The 19,323-nt window shown below is 38.1% G+C and overlaps 1 protein-coding gene across 2 annotated transcripts in view; it reads left to right on the top strand.

Moving 5' to 3' along the window:
* Nucleotides 1-19,323, top strand: part of CPNE8 (copine 8) — a 256,264-nt gene that overhangs the window by 161,962 nt on the left and 74,979 nt on the right. For both annotated transcript variants that reach the window (XM_040233468.1, XM_040233469.1), the window contains one exon: nt 13,567-13,642. In XM_040233468.1, the coding sequence (XP_040089402.1) occupies nt 13,567-13,642 (76 nt within the window). The remainder of the gene's footprint in view (nt 1-13,566; nt 13,643-19,323) is intronic.

Raw genomic sequence — 19,323 nt, 5'->3', positions numbered from 1 at the left:
GCTTGTGCTTCTTCCAGTCCAGCATTTCTCATGATATACTCTGCATATAAGTTATATAAGCAGGGTGACAATATACAGCCTTGACATATTCCTTTTCCTATTTGGAACCAGTCTGTTGTTCCATGTCCAGTTCTAACTGTTGCTTCCTGACCTGCATACAGATTTCTCAAGAGGTAGGTCAGGTGGTCTGGTATTCCCATCTCTTTCAGAATTTTCCACAGTTTCTTGTGATCCACACAGTCCAAGGCTTTGGCATAGTCAATAAAGCAGAAATAGATGTTTTTCTGGATATATATGCATTCATATACAATATTTGTTTTGTCTTTCTGACTTATTTCACTCTGTATGATAGGCTCTAGGTTCATCCACCTCATTAGATCCGACTCAAATTCATTCCTTTTCAAATGTTGAGTGTTTAAGCCCATGGGCTTCCCAGGTGTTGCTAGTGGTAAAGAACCCACCTGACAATGCCAGAGACATAAGAGATCCAGGTTCAATCCCTGGGTTGGGAAGATCCCCTGGAAAATCCCATGGCAACTTCAGTATTCTTGCCTGGAGAATCTCGTGGACAGAGGAGCCTGGCAGGCTACAGTTCATAGGGTCACACAGAGTCGGACATGACTGAGTGACACAGCACACTTAAGCCCACTGTTATGACCTATTGCTCAGAAAAAAAACCATAGCCTTGACTAGATGGACCTTTGTTGGCAAAGTAATGTCTCTGCTTTTGAATATGCTATCTAGGTTGCTCATAACTTTTCTTCCAAGGAGTAAGCGTCTTTTAATTTCATGGCTGCAGTCACCATCTGCAGTGATTTTGTTGAGTACTTTTATGTACATTCAAAAGGGATATTGGCCTGTTATTTTCTTTTTGTGGTGTCACTATCTATTTTTTGTATGAGAGTGATAGTGATCTCACAGAATGCATACAGTCATGTACACGTGTATCCATTTTCCCCCAATCTCCTTTCCCATCCAGGCCACCACATGACATTGAGCAGAGTTCCATGTGCTATATAGTAGGTCCTTTTTGATTATCAATTTTAAATATAGCAGTGTGTATATGTCCATCCAAAGTGCCTAACTGTCTCTTTTTTAAATCACACTTTCAATTTTAGTACTGGTGATTGGCCAATTTATCATTTCCAAGTCTTCCTGGTTTAGTCTTGGGAGAATTTGTCCATTTCTTCAAGTTTGTCCATTTTATTGGCATACAATTGCTTGTAGTAGTTCCTTATGATCCTTTGCATGTCTGTGGTACTCACTGTAAATTCTTTTTTTATTCTAATTTTATTGATTTGAATATTCTCCCTTTTTTTCTTGATAAACCTGGCCAAAAGTTTAGCAATTTTGTTTATGTTTTGAATGAAGCAGCTTTTACTTTCATTTGTCTTTTCTATTGTTTTGTTCATGTCTATTTTATTTATTTCTTCTCTGATCTTTATGATTTATTTCCTTCTACTAACTTTCTATTTTGTCTGTTCTTCTTTCTTTAGTTACTTTAGGTGTAAGGTTAGGTTATATGTGATTTTTCTTGTTTCTTGTTATAAGATTATATTGATATAAACTTTCCTCCTAGAACTGCTTTTGCTGTGTTCCATAGGTGTTGGATTGTCATGCTGTCATTTTTACCTATCTCTATGTATAGTTTTATTTGCTCTTTGATTTCTTCAGTGATCCATTGGTTCTTTACAAGCATATTGTTTTAGCTTCCATATGTTTGAGTTTCTTACAGATTTTTTTCTTATAGTTTATTTCTAATCTCAGCATTGTGGTAGGGTAAAAAATTTGATTTCAGTTTTCTTAAATTTACTGAGGCTTGCTTTATCACCCAGTGTTCAATCCTAAAGAATGTTCCATGTGCATTCCATGTGCATTCAAGAAGAATGTCCCATTCTTCTTGAGAAAAATGAGTATTCTGCTGCTTTCAGATGAAATGCTCTATCAGTATCAATTAAGTCCATCTAATCTAATGTATCATTTAGGGCTTGTGTTTCCTTTATGATTTTCTGTCTGGACAATGTGTTTATTGATACTTGTGAGGGAAGTTTAATTTGCCACACAATTATTGGGTTACTTTTGATTTCTCCTTTTATGATTTTTAGTGTGTACCTTATATGTTGAGGCGCTCTTAATGTGAGTGCTCCTATGAATTGTTACATCTCCTTGGATGATTTACTGATCATTATGCAATGTCCTTCCCTGTCCCTTGTCTATTTTCTCTAATATATGTATTGCTACTCTAGGCTTCTTTTGATTTCCATTTGTATGAAATTTCTTTTTCCATCCTCCCACTTTCAGTCTGTGTGTGTCCCTGTATCTGAAGTGGTTCTCCTGTAGGCAATATATATGTGAGGTGTTTGTTTGTTTGTTTAATCCACTGAGTCAGTCTATGTCTTTTGGTTGAAGCATTTAATCTGTCTTCATTTAAGATTATTATTGTATATATGTTATGATTGCCATTTTGTTGTCTCATTAGTCTTTTTTCTTCCCTTCCTCTTTTGTTCACTTCTCTTATGATTTGATGACTAATTTTTGTGTTGTGGTTGGATTCCTTTTTCTTTTTTGTGTATGTATCTCTTATAGGTTTTCAGTGTGTGCTTACCCTGAGGTTTTGTTATAGAAGTCAGTGTACAAACGAGATTGTTTTAAATTTCTGTTCTTTTAATTTCAAATGTATTCCCAATATCCTGCATTTGTGCTGTCCTCAAAATTGCTATGCAGATGATCTTCTACCTTTACTGTACATTTACCTTTACATGATTTTCATTCATAATTCACTTTTTTCAGGTAGTAGCTTTTTCTTTTCCATTTAAAGAAGTTCCTTCAGCATTTGTTGTGACGCTGGTCTGGTGGTGATGAATTCTCTTTACTTTTGCTTGTCTGCCAAGCTTTTGATTTCTCCTTTGAACCTGAATAAGAGCTGTGCTGAGTAGAGTACTTTTGGTTGTAGGTTCTTGCCTTTCATCACATTAAATATATCATGCCACTCTTTTCAGATCTGAAGATTTTGTGCTGAGAAATCAGTTGATAACCTTACCTGAATTCTTTTGTATGTTATTTGTTGCTTTTCCCTTGTTTCTTAATATTTTTTTCTTTCCTCTTAATTTTTGTCAGTTTGATTACTCTTTGTCTCTGCATGTTACTCCTTGGGTTTAACCTGCCTGAGTCTCTCTGATTTTCCTGGACTTGGGTGACTGTTTCTTTTCCCATGTTAAGCAAGTTTTAGCTATTATCTCTTCAAATATTTTATCAGGTCCTTTCTCTCCCTCTTCTCTTTCTGGGATCCATATAATGCAATGTTGGGTGCATTTAATGTCCCAGAGGTCTCATATACTGTCTTCATTTCTTTTCATTCTTTATTCTCTTCTGCAGCAAGGATTTCCATCATTTTGTCCTCCAGCTTACTTAACAATTCTTCTGACTTATTCATTCTGCTATTGACTCCTTCTAGTGTATTTTTCATTTCAGTTATTGTATTATTCATCTATATTTGTTTGATTTTTAGTTCTTCTAGGTCTTTATTAATCATTTCTTCTATCTTCTCAGTCTGTGCTTTCCTTCTTTTTCTGAGATCTTGGATCATCTTTATTGTCATTACTCTGAATTCTTTTTCAAGTAGATTGTCTATCTCCATTTCACCTACTTTTCCTCAGACTTTAATGTTGTTCCTTCATCTAGGACATATTCGTCTACTGTCTCATTTCCACAGGCTGCAGGATTGTACTTTTTCTTGCTTATGCTGTCTGCCTTCTGGTGGATGAGGGTGAGCAAGAGGCTTAGGAATGCTTCCTTGTGGGAGGGACTGGTTCCTTCCCACTGATGGCTGGAGCTGATTCTTCTGCCTCTTATGGTCAGGGACATGATCAGGGAAATCTTAAGCAGGGTTTCTGCTGATGGGTTGGGCTGTATTCCCACCCTGTTGGTTGTTTGGCCTGAGATATCTCAGTACTGGAGCCTATAGGCTGATGACTTGGTCTAGGTCTTGAGGAAGAGATTGTGACCTCCAAGAGGACTCCCACAAATGGATACTCCCCAAAGTACCTCTGTTCGTTTTTTGTCCCTGGAATGAGGCACAGCCACCTTCCACAAACAGGGGACACTCCAGTACTGGGAAGCTGTTGTTCAGTTGCTGTCATGTTCCGCTCTTTGCAACCATGTGAACTGTAGCATGCAAGGCTTTGCTGCCCTTTGTTCAAACTCATATCCATTGAGTCAATGATGCCATCCAACCATCTCATCCTCTGTTGCCCCCTTCTACTCCTGCCCTCAGTCTTTCCCAGCATCAGGGTCTTTTCCAGTGAGTCAGCTCTTTGCATCAGTTAGCCAAAGTATTGGAGCTTCAGCTACAGCCTGAGTCCTTCCAATGAATATTCAGGGTTGATTTCCTTTAGAATTGACAGGTTTGATCTCCTTGGCTCTCCAAGGGACTCTCAAAGTTTTCTCCAGCACCACAGTTTGAAAGCATCAATTCCTGTGGAATTTCTGTGATTAAACCCTACTGCCTTTCAAAGCTAGATTCTCCTGGGCTCCTCCACCCATGCCATACCCCCATGCTGGATAGCCTTACATGGGACTCAGGACTTTCACTCTTGTGGAATAACTTCTGTGGTATAATTATTTTCCAGTTTGTCCATCACCTGCCTGGCAGATATGGTTGATTTTATCACAGTTGCACCCCTATTACCATCTCATTGTGAAATCCTCTTTGTCTTTGGATGTAGGGTATCTTTTTTTTTTTTTTTTTTGGTATGTTCCATCATATTTTGTCAGTGGTTGTTCAGCAATTAGTTGTGATTTTGATATTTTGTAAGAAGGGATAAGCACATGACCTTGTACACTGCCATCTTGAGCTACCATTTCAATTACAGTGTATTTTCTTGTGGACCTCTTTGTGGACCTCATCTTGTTTCAGAGGCTGTGCTTTTAGTCCTGGAAGTATGTTTCCTTTTTCAGGTTGGGGAAGTTTGGAGCTTATTTCTTCAATGAATTTCTCTGCCTGTTTATCTCTCTTTTTTTCTTCTTGTATAAGTGTTGGTACACTTGGTTGTTGTCCCAGTAGTCTCTCTAAAATGTCCTCTATTTAAAAAAACTTTTTTTCCTTTTGTTCTATTCATCATGGACGTTTTTCACTACCAGTCTTCTCTAATTTGATGATTTGTTTCTCTTTATCATCTAATCTACCAGTAAGTCCTTCTAGTGAGTTTTTAATTTCAGTTGTTATATTCTTCAGATTTGTTTGGTCCTTCTTTATATTTCTCTGTCTTTATAAACTTCTCACTGCATTCGTACTTTCTCTCCTGAATTTGTTGAGCGTTTTTATGATCATTGGTATTCTTGAATTCTCCTTGGTACTGTTCCTTATTCCAGTTCATTTTTTTTTTTTTTCCTGAGGTTTTGTCTTACTACTTCATGTGGAATAGATTCTTCTCTTTATTTTTTTTAATTCTCTGTGCTTGTTTTTATGTTTAGGTAGGTGTGTTAGGTTTCTCAGTCTTGGAGAAGTGACTTTATGTTGGAGACATCCTATGGAGCCCAGTAGCCTACCTCCCTCTGGTCACCATATCATTCCTGCAGATCGCCCCTGTGAGCGTAGACCTTTCTGTTGTCTCAGTGCCAACTGCTGTCGCATGTTGGTGAGCAGGGCTGACTGCTATCCTGGGTGCCTGCAGGCCCTGCTTTGTGTCTTGACTAGCAGCCTGCTGGCAGGTATAGTTGAGTTCCAGTACTGGTACTTGTCTGGCCTGGAAGTTCTCAGGATTGGTGCTAACTGCTGGTGGTGGGGACTGGTCTTAAAAAAAGATGTCAGCCAAGTGTATAAAAATATCAACATTATAAATGAATCAATTTGGCATAACAACTCGCCATTTCCACAGTGTGACTGGATAGTTCAATTCCTAAACCCATTCATACCTCTTTATATGTGGAGTTAAGAGACAAACGATTAAGTCAGTAAGCAGAGATTTTCCTTCTGGGACCGATACACAGTGGAGGGTATGTAACAAAGGATTCTATCTAAAAAATTTTTGGCAATAGATGCAAATTTAAGTAATAGTAGTATGGTTAACTGTTATTAGAAAATGTGATGTCTTTTTACTGAGTTACAATCTATTATTCTCTTTCAATTAAGTCCAAAAAAATCTGGTTGCTTCAGATGAGCTTGGGAAGATCCAATAGATAGAATTCTATATTCCAAAAATGAATACTTAGGCTTCCCTGATAGCTCAGTTGGTAAAGAATCTGCCTGCAATGCAGGACACCCTGGTTCAATTCCTGGGTCAGGAAGATCCCCTGGAGAAAGGATAGGCTACCCACTCCAGTTTTCTTGGGCTTCCCTTGTGGCTCAGCTGGTAAAGAACCCACCTGCAATGAGGGAGACTTAGGTTTGATCCCTGGGTTGGGAAGATCCACAGAAGGTACTCTAGTATTCTGGCCTGGAGAATTCCATGGACTGTATAATCCATGGGGTTGCAAAGAGTTGGACATGACTGAGCAACTTTCACTTCACTTCCCTAAGTGTAAATGACTGGCAAAAGTTAACCTAGCTCCCAGATCACTCATTTGTTCCAAATTTTAAATTCATCTTTATAGAAACTATGAATGAATTTTTTCTCACTCATTTAACTAATATACATTGTGCTTTCATCTTACTGGTTCAAGTGACAAAAACATCAAAAGCATTAAATTCAATCTGTATTTTCCCTGTATAGGAGTCTGGCTCTTGTTTTAAAGTTGAACAATAATAGAGGAAAATTTTGTTAGCACTTTATTCTCCATAAAACATAAGGTAACATTTGTTTTACTTCTGATCATTTTGATAACACTTCCTCTGAATCTTAGGATCTCTATAGATCCTTATTGTTTGTCCTTATAAACTGAAAACCTTTTTGTTTCTATTTTATACAAAATATTGAAAAATAATTTATTTAAGGAGACATTTGGCCTTCTTGAAGGAACAGTCTCCCAATGAAATAAAGCAGAGTTCTCAATGGCATTTTGAGAAAATGATATTTGTGAACAAATTTGAAGCAACTCATTTTTTTTGGCAATTTTTGTTATTTCATGGTGTCTTTAACCTATCTTATAGTTTGCAATTTTGTAAAAAATCAGTGTGAAAAAAACACAGCTTATTTATATTATAGTATGCATGAGAAATGTATTAAGGTTTCCAGTGAAGAAAAGGCAAAAAAGCCTTACCTTTTTTCCTAATTCATGAAAGCCATTTTTGACCTCAAATTTACTGGATAAAATATTGCATTGATTTATATATTTGTGACTTTAGCTAACTTTACCATCTACATCCATAAATATTTTGATTCATATTCAAAAGTTTTTACCTTTTGCTTAAATTGAAGAATATTTTCCACATCTTTGTAATGACCTTAAGTGATATCTTCATTCTGTGAAGCAGAAAATCTTGATTATTTTCTCTAGTCAGGATCAAAATATGTTGAAATTTTCTTATTGCCAGAAACATTTTGGACCATTTACAGTAGTGGTCTCAACTGCAGGCTTGCATGAGAATACTCTGGAGAGCTTTTCTCAAAATAGAACCTCTCCAAATCCTGTTTCAGGAGGCTTGGGATGCAATCTAAATATTTGTTATTTGAAACTATTATTTTTTATGAAATTTAGAACAGAAAATCAATACAATTAAACCATGTTTATGGATGTAATGGACTTGGTTTTGGACTTGGTGAATTTAAAATTCTAATACTAGCTTTTGCTTAGTGTTTTCTAATATTATTAATTTATTATTATGCTAATATTTTTAATTTCTAAATTTTATATTATTAATTTTCTAATATTTTTAATGGTTAATTCTATTAGCTTTTGCTTAGTCTCAATCAGACAATACTAAATCTTTCCTGATGACTTGATGCCAGAAAAATGAAAACATTTTAGATGACATCAACCTAATTCTGTTGTGCTTCTTACACCTGGCCAAACTCTCTCTTCCTAACAGATTCAGATATTTCCAAGTTCTAATTATGTGGGCTTCCCTGGTAGCTCAGTTGGTAAAGAATCTTCCTGCAATGCAGGAGACCCCGGTTCGATTCCTGGGTCATGAAGATCCCCTGGAGAAGGGAAAGGCTACCCACTCCAGTATTCTGGCCTGGAGAATTCCATGGATTGTATAGTCCAAGGGGTCGCAAAGAGTCAGACACAACTGAGTGACCTTCACTACCACTACAGAAACTATGTTTTACCCTGCTTCTCTTTATCTCTCTCAAAAATGTATTGCTTAACACACAGATTTTGGCATTCAATGTATTTCCTTTTCTCTTTTCAACTCCCAATTCTTCTTTTTAAAATTATGTATCACAGTGGAGACATGCAACAGGCTATTAGAAATATGAGACTAGAGAATTGGAGAGATGTTAAAATATAAATTAAAGGTATAAATTGGAGAACCTTATACTTTAAAAATTTGTTTGAAGCAATATAAATATATGTGATTGCTTCATCAATGTTTTGGGAGAAAAAGAGCTTACAGTTAAATGAAACTTCTAGTTGTACATGATGAAGACTTTTTGTTAATAATGATGCTGGTCCTTTATACAATATGATGATTATTGGTATGCAATTACCATTTTCTCTGTGATTCTAAACACCAAAATAATTTGAGATTATGTGTTAACAACATGTGTTGTGTAGCTCTGTGCTTGTCAATCATCAATTAGTGTTCCAAATACACATGAAATTAAACAGCAGTAAGTAAGTCCTATAAAAACAGTTTATTAAAATTCAGCCACTGAGAACTTCACTATATAGATTTGCCAAGTACATTTATTTTGTAATAATTTTAATATTCCATTGCAATTGGTTAGTCAGAAAGAGAGATAAAGAAAATAGAGACGGAATAAAGATGGGAAAGAAAGAATGTTGTGGTGTGATTTTTTGTTGTATAAATTTATCTGACAGAATAGTTTGATAATCCCAGTTCATTATTATTCAGTTATAAGAGTTTTAAATTTTGAAATTCCAAGCAATTGCACGTAGCCATCTCAATTGTTTACTAACTATATAGAATAAGATATTTAATATGTAGAAAGAGTTGGCCATATATGTATTACTACTTTAGATTACATGCTAGTATATTTGTATATATTTTACCACAGTTTAAACAAACAAACAAATGGATTGTAGGTATTATAAATTTATATTTAACCTCAAATTAATTTTAACATATATTGAAACTGTGCATGTATGGCTATTTTTTAAGATAATACCTTTCTTCCAAGAACCCAAAATATGTTTCTGGTGTTTTGTTCAAAACAACTCAAGTTAATCAATTCAACTTTTTTTAATGTGGATGCTGCTGCTGCTGCAGCTGCTGCTATGTCGCATCAGTCGTGTCGGACTCTGTGCGACTCCATAGGCAGCAGCCCACCAGGCTCCTCCCTCCCTGGGATTCTCCAGGCAAGAATGCTGGAGTGGGTTGCCATTTCCTTCTGCAGTGTATGAAAGTGAAAAGCGAAAGTGCAGTCGCTCAATTGTGTCTGACTCCTAGCGACCCCATGGACTGTAGCCCACCAGGCTCCTCCATCCATGGGATTTCCCAGGCAAGAGTACTGGAGTGGGTTTCCATTGCCTTCTCCATTAATGTGGATGAAAAAATATATTTTATGATTTTGAGTGGTGAAAAAAATTTTACTAGGAAGCTTAATGATTTACCCAGAGTTAGTAGAACTCAAAGGTAAAACCAATAGGCAAACACTATTCTTTTTTAGTTCAATGGATAGTTCTTTGCTTTCCACTATGAAATTAACAGATTTTTAGGATAGGTTCCAAGGACAAGGTTCCTACTGTGCTTATTGCTAAAGAGGAAGGACTTCTATAAATGGATAATATATGTAAGCATAAGTACACTTGGTACTTTTTATGTTGCTTAATATCTTAGATCTGTATCTTTTGAAAACTCAGATATTCTGATATTTTGCTTCATAGTCTTCTGGAGCCTTATATGGTTAAAAATATATTAATGTATTCAAGCATATAGCCAAAGAATTTTTATGAGATATGTCATTTCCATATTTGAATATTTTGAGGAAATTAATGCAGATATGCAGATGACACTAACCTTATGGCAGAAAATGAAGAGGAACTAAAAAGCCTCTTGATGAAAGTGAAAGAGGAGAGTGAAAAAGTTGGCTTAAAGCTCAACATTCAGAAAATGAAGATCATGGCATCTGGTCCCATCACTTCATGGGAAATAGATGGGGAAACAGTGGAAACAGTGTCAGACTTTATTTTGGGGGGCTCCAAAATCACTGCAGATGGTGACTGCAGCCATGAAATTAAAAGACACTTACTCCTTGGAAGGAAAGTTATGACCAACTTAGATAGCATATTGAAAAGCAGAGACATTACTTTGCCAACAAAGGTCCGTCTAGTCAAGGCTATGGTTTTTCCAGTGGTCATGTGTGGATGTGAAAGTTGGACTGTGAAGAAAGCTGAGTGCCAAAGAATTGATGCTTTTGAACTGTGGTGTTGGAGAAGACTCTTGAGAGTCCCTTGGACTGCAAGGAGATCCAAACAGTCCATTCTAAAGGAGATCAGTCCTTGGTGTTCCTTGGAAGGACTGCTGCGAAAGCTGAAACTCCAGTACTTTGGCCACCTCATGGGAAGAGTTGACTCATTGGAAAAGACGAGAAGGGGATGACAGAGGATGAGATGGCTGGATGGCATCACCCACTCGATGGACATGAGTTTGGGTGAACTCCAGGAGTTGGTGATGGACAGGGAGGCCTGCTGTGCTGCAATTCATGGGGTCACAAAGAGTAAGACACAACTGAGCGACTGAACTGAACGGAACTGAACTGAGGAAATTAAAAAAAAAAAAACACTCTTAAAAATGTGTACCTTAATAACTGAATATATGAATAGAGATCTTATAATACTGGCTTCCAAATATCAATTCATAAGCCTGTTACATCTTCAGATATTATTTTGATTAAAGCTTCTTTAAGACACATACAAGTATCTAGAGTCATATTACTTAAAAATCAGGAAAAAATGTATTTTGATGACTTGTATAAGGAATTATATGCCTTTCACAGAAAAAATTCAAATGAATTATCTAGGTAGATGGGAATACCAGACCACCTAACCTGCCTCTTGAGAAATCTTTATGCACGTCGGGAAGCAACAGTTAGAACTGGAACAACAGACTGGTTCCAAATAGGAAAAGGAATACGTCAAGGCTGTATATTGTCACCCTGCTTGTTTAACTTCTATGCAGAGTACATCATGAGAAACACTGGACTGGAAGAAACACAAGCTGGAATCAAGATTGCCAGGAGAAATATCAATAACCTCAGATATGCAGATGACACCACCCTTATGGCAGAAAGTGAAGAGGAACTAAAAAGCCTCTTGATGAAAGTAAAAGAGGAGAGTGAAAAAGTTGGCTTAAAGCTCAACATTCAGAAAACGAAGATCACGGCATCCGGTCTCATCACTTCATGGGAAATAGATGGGGAAACAGTAGAAACTGTGTCAGGCTTTATGTTTTTGGGCTCCAAGATCACTGCAGATGGTGACTGCAGCCATGAAATTAAAAGACGCTTACTCCTTGGAGGAAAAGTTATGACCAACCTAGATAGTATATTCAAAAGCAAAGACATTACTTTGCTGACTAAGGTCTATCTAGTCAAGGCTATGGTTTTTCCAGTGATCATGTATGGATGTGAGAGTTGGACTGTGAAGAAGGCTGAGGACTGAAGAAATGATGATTTTGAACTGTGATGTTGGAGAAGACTCTTGAGACTGCAATCCCTTGGACTGCAAGGAGATCCAACCAGTCCATTCTGAACGAGATCAGCCCTGGGATTTCTTTGGAAGGAATGATGCTAAAGATGAAGCTCCAGTACTTTGGCCACCTCATGCAAAGAGTTGACTCATTGGAAAAGACTCTGATGCTGGGAGGGATTGGGGGCAGGAGGAGAAGGGGACGACAGAGGATGAGATGGCTGGATGGCATCACGGACTCAATGGACGTGAGTCTGAGTGAACTCCAGGAGTTGGTGATGGACAGGGAGGCCTGGCATGCTGCGATTCGTGGGGTCACAAAGAGCTGGACACGACTGAGTGACTGAACTGAACTGATTTTTAAAACAGTAAATAGGCATTGCCTCCAATTTTTAGATGAATACATAAAGATCCCAAAGTTATTTACTCAAGACAACATGATGATAGAAAAGGATAAGATAGATTTTTGCTGTTTGTACATATATTCAATATTAATTTGATGATTGCAAGGAAAACAGGCATCATCCATTTCCTTTCAGGAAATGGATGCAGGATTTCCTTCAGGAAAACCAGTGGAAATGCCTAGAAAAGGCAATATTCTGTCTCTTTTTTTATATCTTTTGGGTGATAATGTGGGTGCAATTTTATGGCAAAATAACAGTTATCAGTATTACCCTCAGAGAGAGTTGTTTCAAAGGAATAGAGTAGGAGTGGCTAATATGCTCAACAGTTGTCCCATTCTTTTGTACTAAAGGTAATTCATATGAAACAAAATTGTTAATATTACTGGTAAGGTAAGATTACAGCATGATTGTGACATTGACTTGAATACATTTGGAGCATTCAATAATGCCCAATGGGTTACCAGGCACTGAAGTAGATGCTGAGAATATGGAGATGAAATTAACATCTTTCCTTTTCTTTTTATTTATTTGTCTGTGTTGGGATCTTTGATCTTCATTGTGGCATTTAGGATCTTTTTTTAGTTGCAACTTGTGGGATCTTTACTGTGACACTGGAATCTTTGTGGCATGTGTAATCTAGTTCCCCAACCAGGGATCAAACCAGGGCCTCCTACACTGGGAACAGAAAGTCTTAGCTTCAGGACCACCAGGGAAAGTCACTCAGCTTTCTTAACTTTGAGTATGTTATAAAAGGAGAAAGCAATGGCACCCCACTCCAGTACTCTTGCCTGGAAAATCCCATGGATGGAGGAGCCTGGTGGGCTACAGTCCATGGGGTCCCTACAAGTCGGACACAACCGAGCGACTTCACTTTCACTTTTCCCTTTGATGCATTGGAGGAGGAAATGGCAACCCACTCCAGTATTCTTGCCTGGAGAATCCCAGGGACGGGGGAGCCTGGTGGGCTGCCATTTATGGGGTCGCAGAGAGTCAGACACAACTGAATCGACTTAGCAGCAGCAGCATGTTATAAAAACTAAAAAGGTAGGTTTGAATATTTTGTATATTCTTGATTATTGATATGTATGATAATAAATTTTGTGTGTCTTAAAATTTCATCCTGGTTAATAGCTAATCATTAGGATAGCATAGATGAAATGCTTTTGAAATATGAGTTATTGCCACTAATAAACCTATTTGAAATATTAACATTGGTGCGATAAATGAAATATTTTTAAATACTAACAAAATGTGATTGGGGGTATACATAAAAAAGTATCAGTGTGTTTTAAATTATCATATTATTATTATTTTCATAGTAATATCAAGAATTTTTTCATGATAAGAATATATATTTAAAGTTTTAATATATAATTAACAAATGTCTGTATTTTCTCCTTAATTATAGTCATGATTTCATTGGAGAATTTACAACAAGCTACAGGGAACTTTCTAGAGGACAATCACAGTTCAATGTATATGAGGTAAGAGGAATTTTACTTTATGTTTTTCTGGAATAAGTACATTTATGCCTTTAAAATATAGATTTTTACAAAAGATAATTGCCAAAGGTTACCAATATAAATAAGAATCTTTAAACTTATTGAGAAGATTGGTTTTTGAGATTAAATAATATTTCTCTTCAAATCACATGGTCATTTGATTCTACTTTGTTGATTTAAAATTCTTGCCTATGAAACATTTTCTTATTTAAAAAAATCCAATATGGATATAAGTTTATTTTTCCTTGAGCTTCAGCCTTTAAGTTTTGCCTTTCTACTCAATCTTTTTTTTTTTAACTAATTTATTTTTTATTGAAGGGTAATTGCTTTACAGAACTTTGTTTTTTTCTGCCAAACCTCAACATGAATCAGCCATAGGTATACATATATCCCCTCCCTTTTGAACCTCCCTCCTATCTCCCTCCCAATCCCACCCCTCTAGGTTGAACTTGAATGACTATTTCCTTTTCCATGTCGGGGAAATTTTCAACTGTAAATTTTCTCATATCCTTTCTTTTTCTTTTCTTCTTCTGGGACTCCTATAATTTGATGTTGGTGCAATTGATATTGTCCCAGAGGTCTCTGAGACTCAGTTCTTTTCATTCTTTTTACTTTATTCTGCTCTCCAGAAGTTATTTCCTCCATTTTATCTTCCAGCTTACTGATTTGTTCTTCTGCTTCAGGTATTCTGCTATTGATTCCTAGTTGATCGTATGGATTTAATCTGTAGCTTGTACAGCTGGTGGGAAGGTTTTGCGTCTTCTTCCTTAGCCACACTGCCCCTGGGTTTCATTTGTGGTTTTATTTCCACCTCTACATGTGGGTGATTTACTGGGATTTGCTCCTGAGGCTGTCCTGGAGGGCTTGAGTTTGCCCCTGTGAGGGACAGGAGTGGAGATGGTGCAGCTGCTTGGGTTTCAGGGGTTCTGGCAGCACCAGTTACTCAGGGGAGTTGGTGGCTAGGGCACTAGGAAATATAGTGCTCTAGAAGGGTATGGCAACCAGTATTGGCCAATACAATTCCAGTATTCTTGCCTGGAGAGCCACCTCCCTGATGGAGAAGGCTGGCAGGACACAGTCTACAGGGTTGCAAAGCATAGGACATGACCGAAGCAACCCTGCATGCGTAGACGCAAGACATTTTTTTGTCTGTGGCACTCTGCCCCAGTGAGAGTTGAGCATGAAGATTGCACAGCTGCTTGGCTTGTGGGGACCCTGGTGGTGCCAATTGTGCAGGGACATCAACTGCCTCTGCCACAGGAGTTAGGGCCCTATCAGAGTCTTTTTTTAAGAGACTCTTGTAGTTGGCGATTAGAAGGCCACTTTGGCCAGTCTTTACCCATCGCTCTGCCCATTCAGGCACTTAGAGGGCTCCCTTGCCTGGGGTCCTTCTCTGTTGTTCGGTGCATCAGGTAATAGAGAGACCCCCTGGCTGGGGTCCTACCCTGTATATTGGCACATGAGGCACTTAAAGGGGCACCCTGGGTGGGGTCCTGTTCCGTAGTTTGCATCAGTCACTTAACGGAGCACCCTGGGTAGGGTCCTACGTTGTAGGTCAGTGCATCAGGCATTTGATGTGCCAGCCTCTCTGTCAGCCTCTCTGATGCTGGCATGTGGGGAGAGAGAGGCTATGGTGATGGCTCCATCCCCTACACGTGACTCAGCAGTATCACCTTGCTTCCATGGCTGTCTGGCATTCCTCCTCTGGCATTTTCCACCACAATCTCCTCTCTCACATCCCCTCACAGTCTCTCCACAGTCAATAGCAGCCCTTGCACTGGGATTGCTCCACAGTCCCTAAACTCCAGCTCCCAGCCAGTGTGCCTTCCAGGGGACCAGCGTCCCTGTCCGGGGTATGTATGGCTGTGTCAAGGACTGTCTGATTCTCATCCCATTTAGGCTGCCACAGATCAGCTGTTTCATTCTCAGCCTTGAATGTTTCTCCTCTGACTCAGATAATTGCCTTGATGTGAAGATCGGACCCTTGCTTCAGTACTCCCATCCACTGAGGGACAGGTCCAGTTCTACTAACACTCCTTTTTTTTCCCCCTAGTTCCTTCATCCTACCAAATTTTGCATGATTCTATATATTCTTTTCTACTGGTCAGGTACTCCTGTCCACTCTCAGCTGGTGTTCTGCACGCACTTCTGTGTCTGAAGGTGTATTCCTGATGTATCCATGGAGAGGGATGTACTGCACATCCACCTACTCCTCCTCCATCTTGTTCTCACTCTCCTCAACACTTTTTTAATAAAAAGAGAAAAATATGCATTTTAGTGTGTCAGCAAGGTGTTACATAATAAGTTGTTTTGTTTTGTTTTGTTTTTGCTTAGTGTGTTTGAACATCTTAACTGTTGTTTAGATGAAGACTGAAGGAAATGAAAAAGTATGATTCATTCTTTAAAGAAATCCAAGTTATCAAAGCAAACACATTAGTTATTTCTGACATAAACCTACTTTGCCAGTTAACCGCCACATATTTATTGAGCATAAGATATGTTCTAGCACTATTAATCCTTGAGGTTTGTCATCTGTTACATTTTCTGTAATTATTTAAATTTAATATACATCAATAGCAAAGGAGAATATCTCAGTACTTAGTCAATAATGATAACTTTTCCTCCAAACTGACACTAAACTAAAATTTACCTCTTTTAAGTTAGGTGGAGAAATCTCCTCCTATTGCCTTACTAGGCTAAAGCAGTTGTATTTCACACATTCGTTTATTAGTTTATGAATAAGACATTTACCACATGACTTCTACATTCTGCACTCTATATTAGACCCAAAGAATGGAGAGATAAATGAAAACTTCCCTGTGTAATGGGAGAAACAAACACATAAAATATGTTTACATTACCTTGATAGGTGCTATATATAGCTAGTAGACAATGAGATATCTAGAAGGAAGTGCAGCAAATTTATCCCAAGAATCCTTCCCAGGCAAAGACAAAGTTGGAGTAATGGAGCAATTTTTCTATCTGGGTCTTTCAGAAACCCATATTAAGGCTTGAAATAGACAGTGAAATTAATATGACAAGTTGTACTTATGTAGATATCTGTTCTTTCTCCATACCTTAAGGTTGAAGAGGAACAATGCAAGCATATTAGTCCTTTTGTACTTAGAACACGGGTACTGCCTGTGTTCAGTAATAAGGTCCAGAGATCAATTACATTGAATTTCCTTAACTTTAAAAAGTGTTCTTCTCTTTGGATCTCTCTTATCCAACAAAGTTTGCTTAATGAGATTAGTGTCACATCTAATGAAAAAGAAGCTTAGTAACAATTGTTCCTTATTAAATACTTTGCATGAATATTTGTGCCATAATTTCAGATAACAGTGTGTTCTTATTCTTTATGTTATCAATAGAAGACATTAGTCTGAAGAATATCTGGAAGAACTTTGTATGTTCTATATTACATATATATAGATCTTGGTCCTATATACATTGGAAACTTCATTTTTTGCACACATGTAAGGGGATTCAGTTTTGCTGAGGCAACTAGGGAAATTTTCAATCATTATTCCTTCAAATATTCTTTTGCCCCTTTCTCTCTTTTCCTTCTGGTACTCCCGATACTTTCTATCTATCTATCTGTGTATGTATCTATCTATGTATGTTTTTATGTTTGATCATATCCCACATGTCTCATATGATTTGTTCTTATTTTTTTTGTTTCTTGCACTTGAAAATCTCAGTTGACCCATCTTCAAGATTACTCATTATTTCTTCTGCCAACTCAAACGTTCTATTAAGCCTCTCCAGCAAATTTTTCATTTGTTACTCTACTTTTAAAGTTGAGAATTTCTATTTGGTTCTTTTTAATAATTTTGATCTTACTGATTTTTCTATTTGGTGAAACATTATTTCATAGTTTATTTCACACTTTATTTCTTTATTTTGTAAGTGTATTAGTAATGACTGACTTGAAGAATATATTAAATAAATTCCATATCTACAAGTTACCAAAGATATAGTCTATTGATTGCTTTTTTCTATGTATGGACCATAATTTCTTGTTTCTTTGCATATCTTATAATTTTGGTTGTTGTTGAATGCTGGAAATTTTAAAAAAATATAATATAGTTACACTGGAAATCAGATCCTCTGCTTTTTCCAGGGTTTGCTGTTGTTGCTGTTTATGGATTTAGTGACTTTCTTGGAGTAATTCTGTAAAGGCTCTTTTTCTTTTCTGTGTGGGTTACTGCAATCTGTGCCTTGTTAACTAGTGGTCAGCACATAATTTGACCAAGATTTGTGTATGTTGGTGCACTTCTTATATGTTCCAAGTGTAATATTCTGCCTTGGCTTTCACTTGATGCTTAAACACAGACTCAGAATCAGCCATTGATGAAGAATTATGGTTTCCTCAAAGTCTTCCTTGGCCATTCACACAGTTCTACACAAGCACGTGGCCTTCTAGATCCCCAGTAATATGCCTGAGCTTTTAAAAGCCCTCCTATTTGACACTGGATCAAGATGGTGGAAGAGTAGGATATGGAGCTCATTTTCTCCTATAAATACATAAACTATGCATCTGCAAATGGAAGAGTTCTCATAGAACATCTATTGAACATGGGCAGAAGACTTCCGACTTCCAAAAAGGCAAAAAAATCTCTGGGCAGGGCAAAAGAAAACAGTTTAAGAAAAAAAAAGAAAAGAAAAGAAAACGAGAGAGGGAGAAAGGAATCAGGATGGGACCAGTGTCCTTGGGAGGGAGCTGTGAAAGGGAAAATTTTTCTGCATGAAGGGAAGTCCGTTCACTGGCAGGCAGATCAGCAGGGACAGAGAGGCAGCTTTGTAGCCTCAGAGGAGAGCATAGTAACTGGTTCACCAAAGCCAAAGCACAGTCAATGCTGCCCAGCACTCCCAAGCTTGAGGTACTCATCACTGAGGTAGTGAGGGCCTTGTGCTTTGGAGATCAGACCCAAGGAAGAGGACTGGCGTTGGCTGCATGGAGATAGCCTGAGGAGGCTAGGGCGTGGTATGCGAGGAGGCCTGGGCCCAGCAGGGAGGAAGGGCAATATTATTGGGTGGGTGTGGGAGGAGAGGGGTGGGCCCACCACAGGAGCTTCTTTCTCTGCACTCACTCTGAGGTGGCAGTTCAGTTCAGTTCAGTCACTCAGTCGTGTCCGACTTTTTGCAACCCCATGAATCACAGCACACCAGGCCTCCTTGTCCATCACCAACTCCCGGAGTTCACTCAAACTCGTGTCCATCGAGTCGGTGATGCCATCCAGCCATCTCATCCTCGGTCGTCCCCTTCTCCTCCTGCCCCCAATCCCTCCCAGCATCAGGGTCTTTTCCAATGAGTCAACTATTCGCATGAGGTGGCCAAAGTACTGGAGTTTCAGCTTTAGCATCAGTCCTTCCAAAGAACACCAAGGACTGATCTCCTTCAGAATGGACTGGTTGGATCTCCTTGCAGTTCAAGGGATTCTCAAGAGTCTTCTCCAACACCACAGTTCAAAAGCATCAATTCTTCAGCACTCAGCTTTCTTCACAGTCCAACTCTCACATCCATACATGACCGCTGGAAAAACCATAGCCTTGACTAGATGGACCTTTGTTGGCAAAGTAATGTCTCTGCTTTTGAATATGCTATCTAGGTTGGTCATAACTTTCCTTCCAAGGAGTAAGCATCTTTTAATTTCATGGCT

This window comes from Oryx dammah, unplaced genomic scaffold (genome assembly GCF_014754425.2).
Source record: "Oryx dammah isolate SB20612 unplaced genomic scaffold, SCBI_Odam_1.1 HiC_scaffold_29, whole genome shotgun sequence".
Classification (NCBI taxonomy): Eukaryota; Metazoa; Chordata; class Mammalia; order Artiodactyla; family Bovidae; genus Oryx; species Oryx dammah.
The sequence above is the reverse complement of the archived record's forward strand: the minus strand, read 5'-3'. Positions and strand labels throughout refer to the sequence as shown.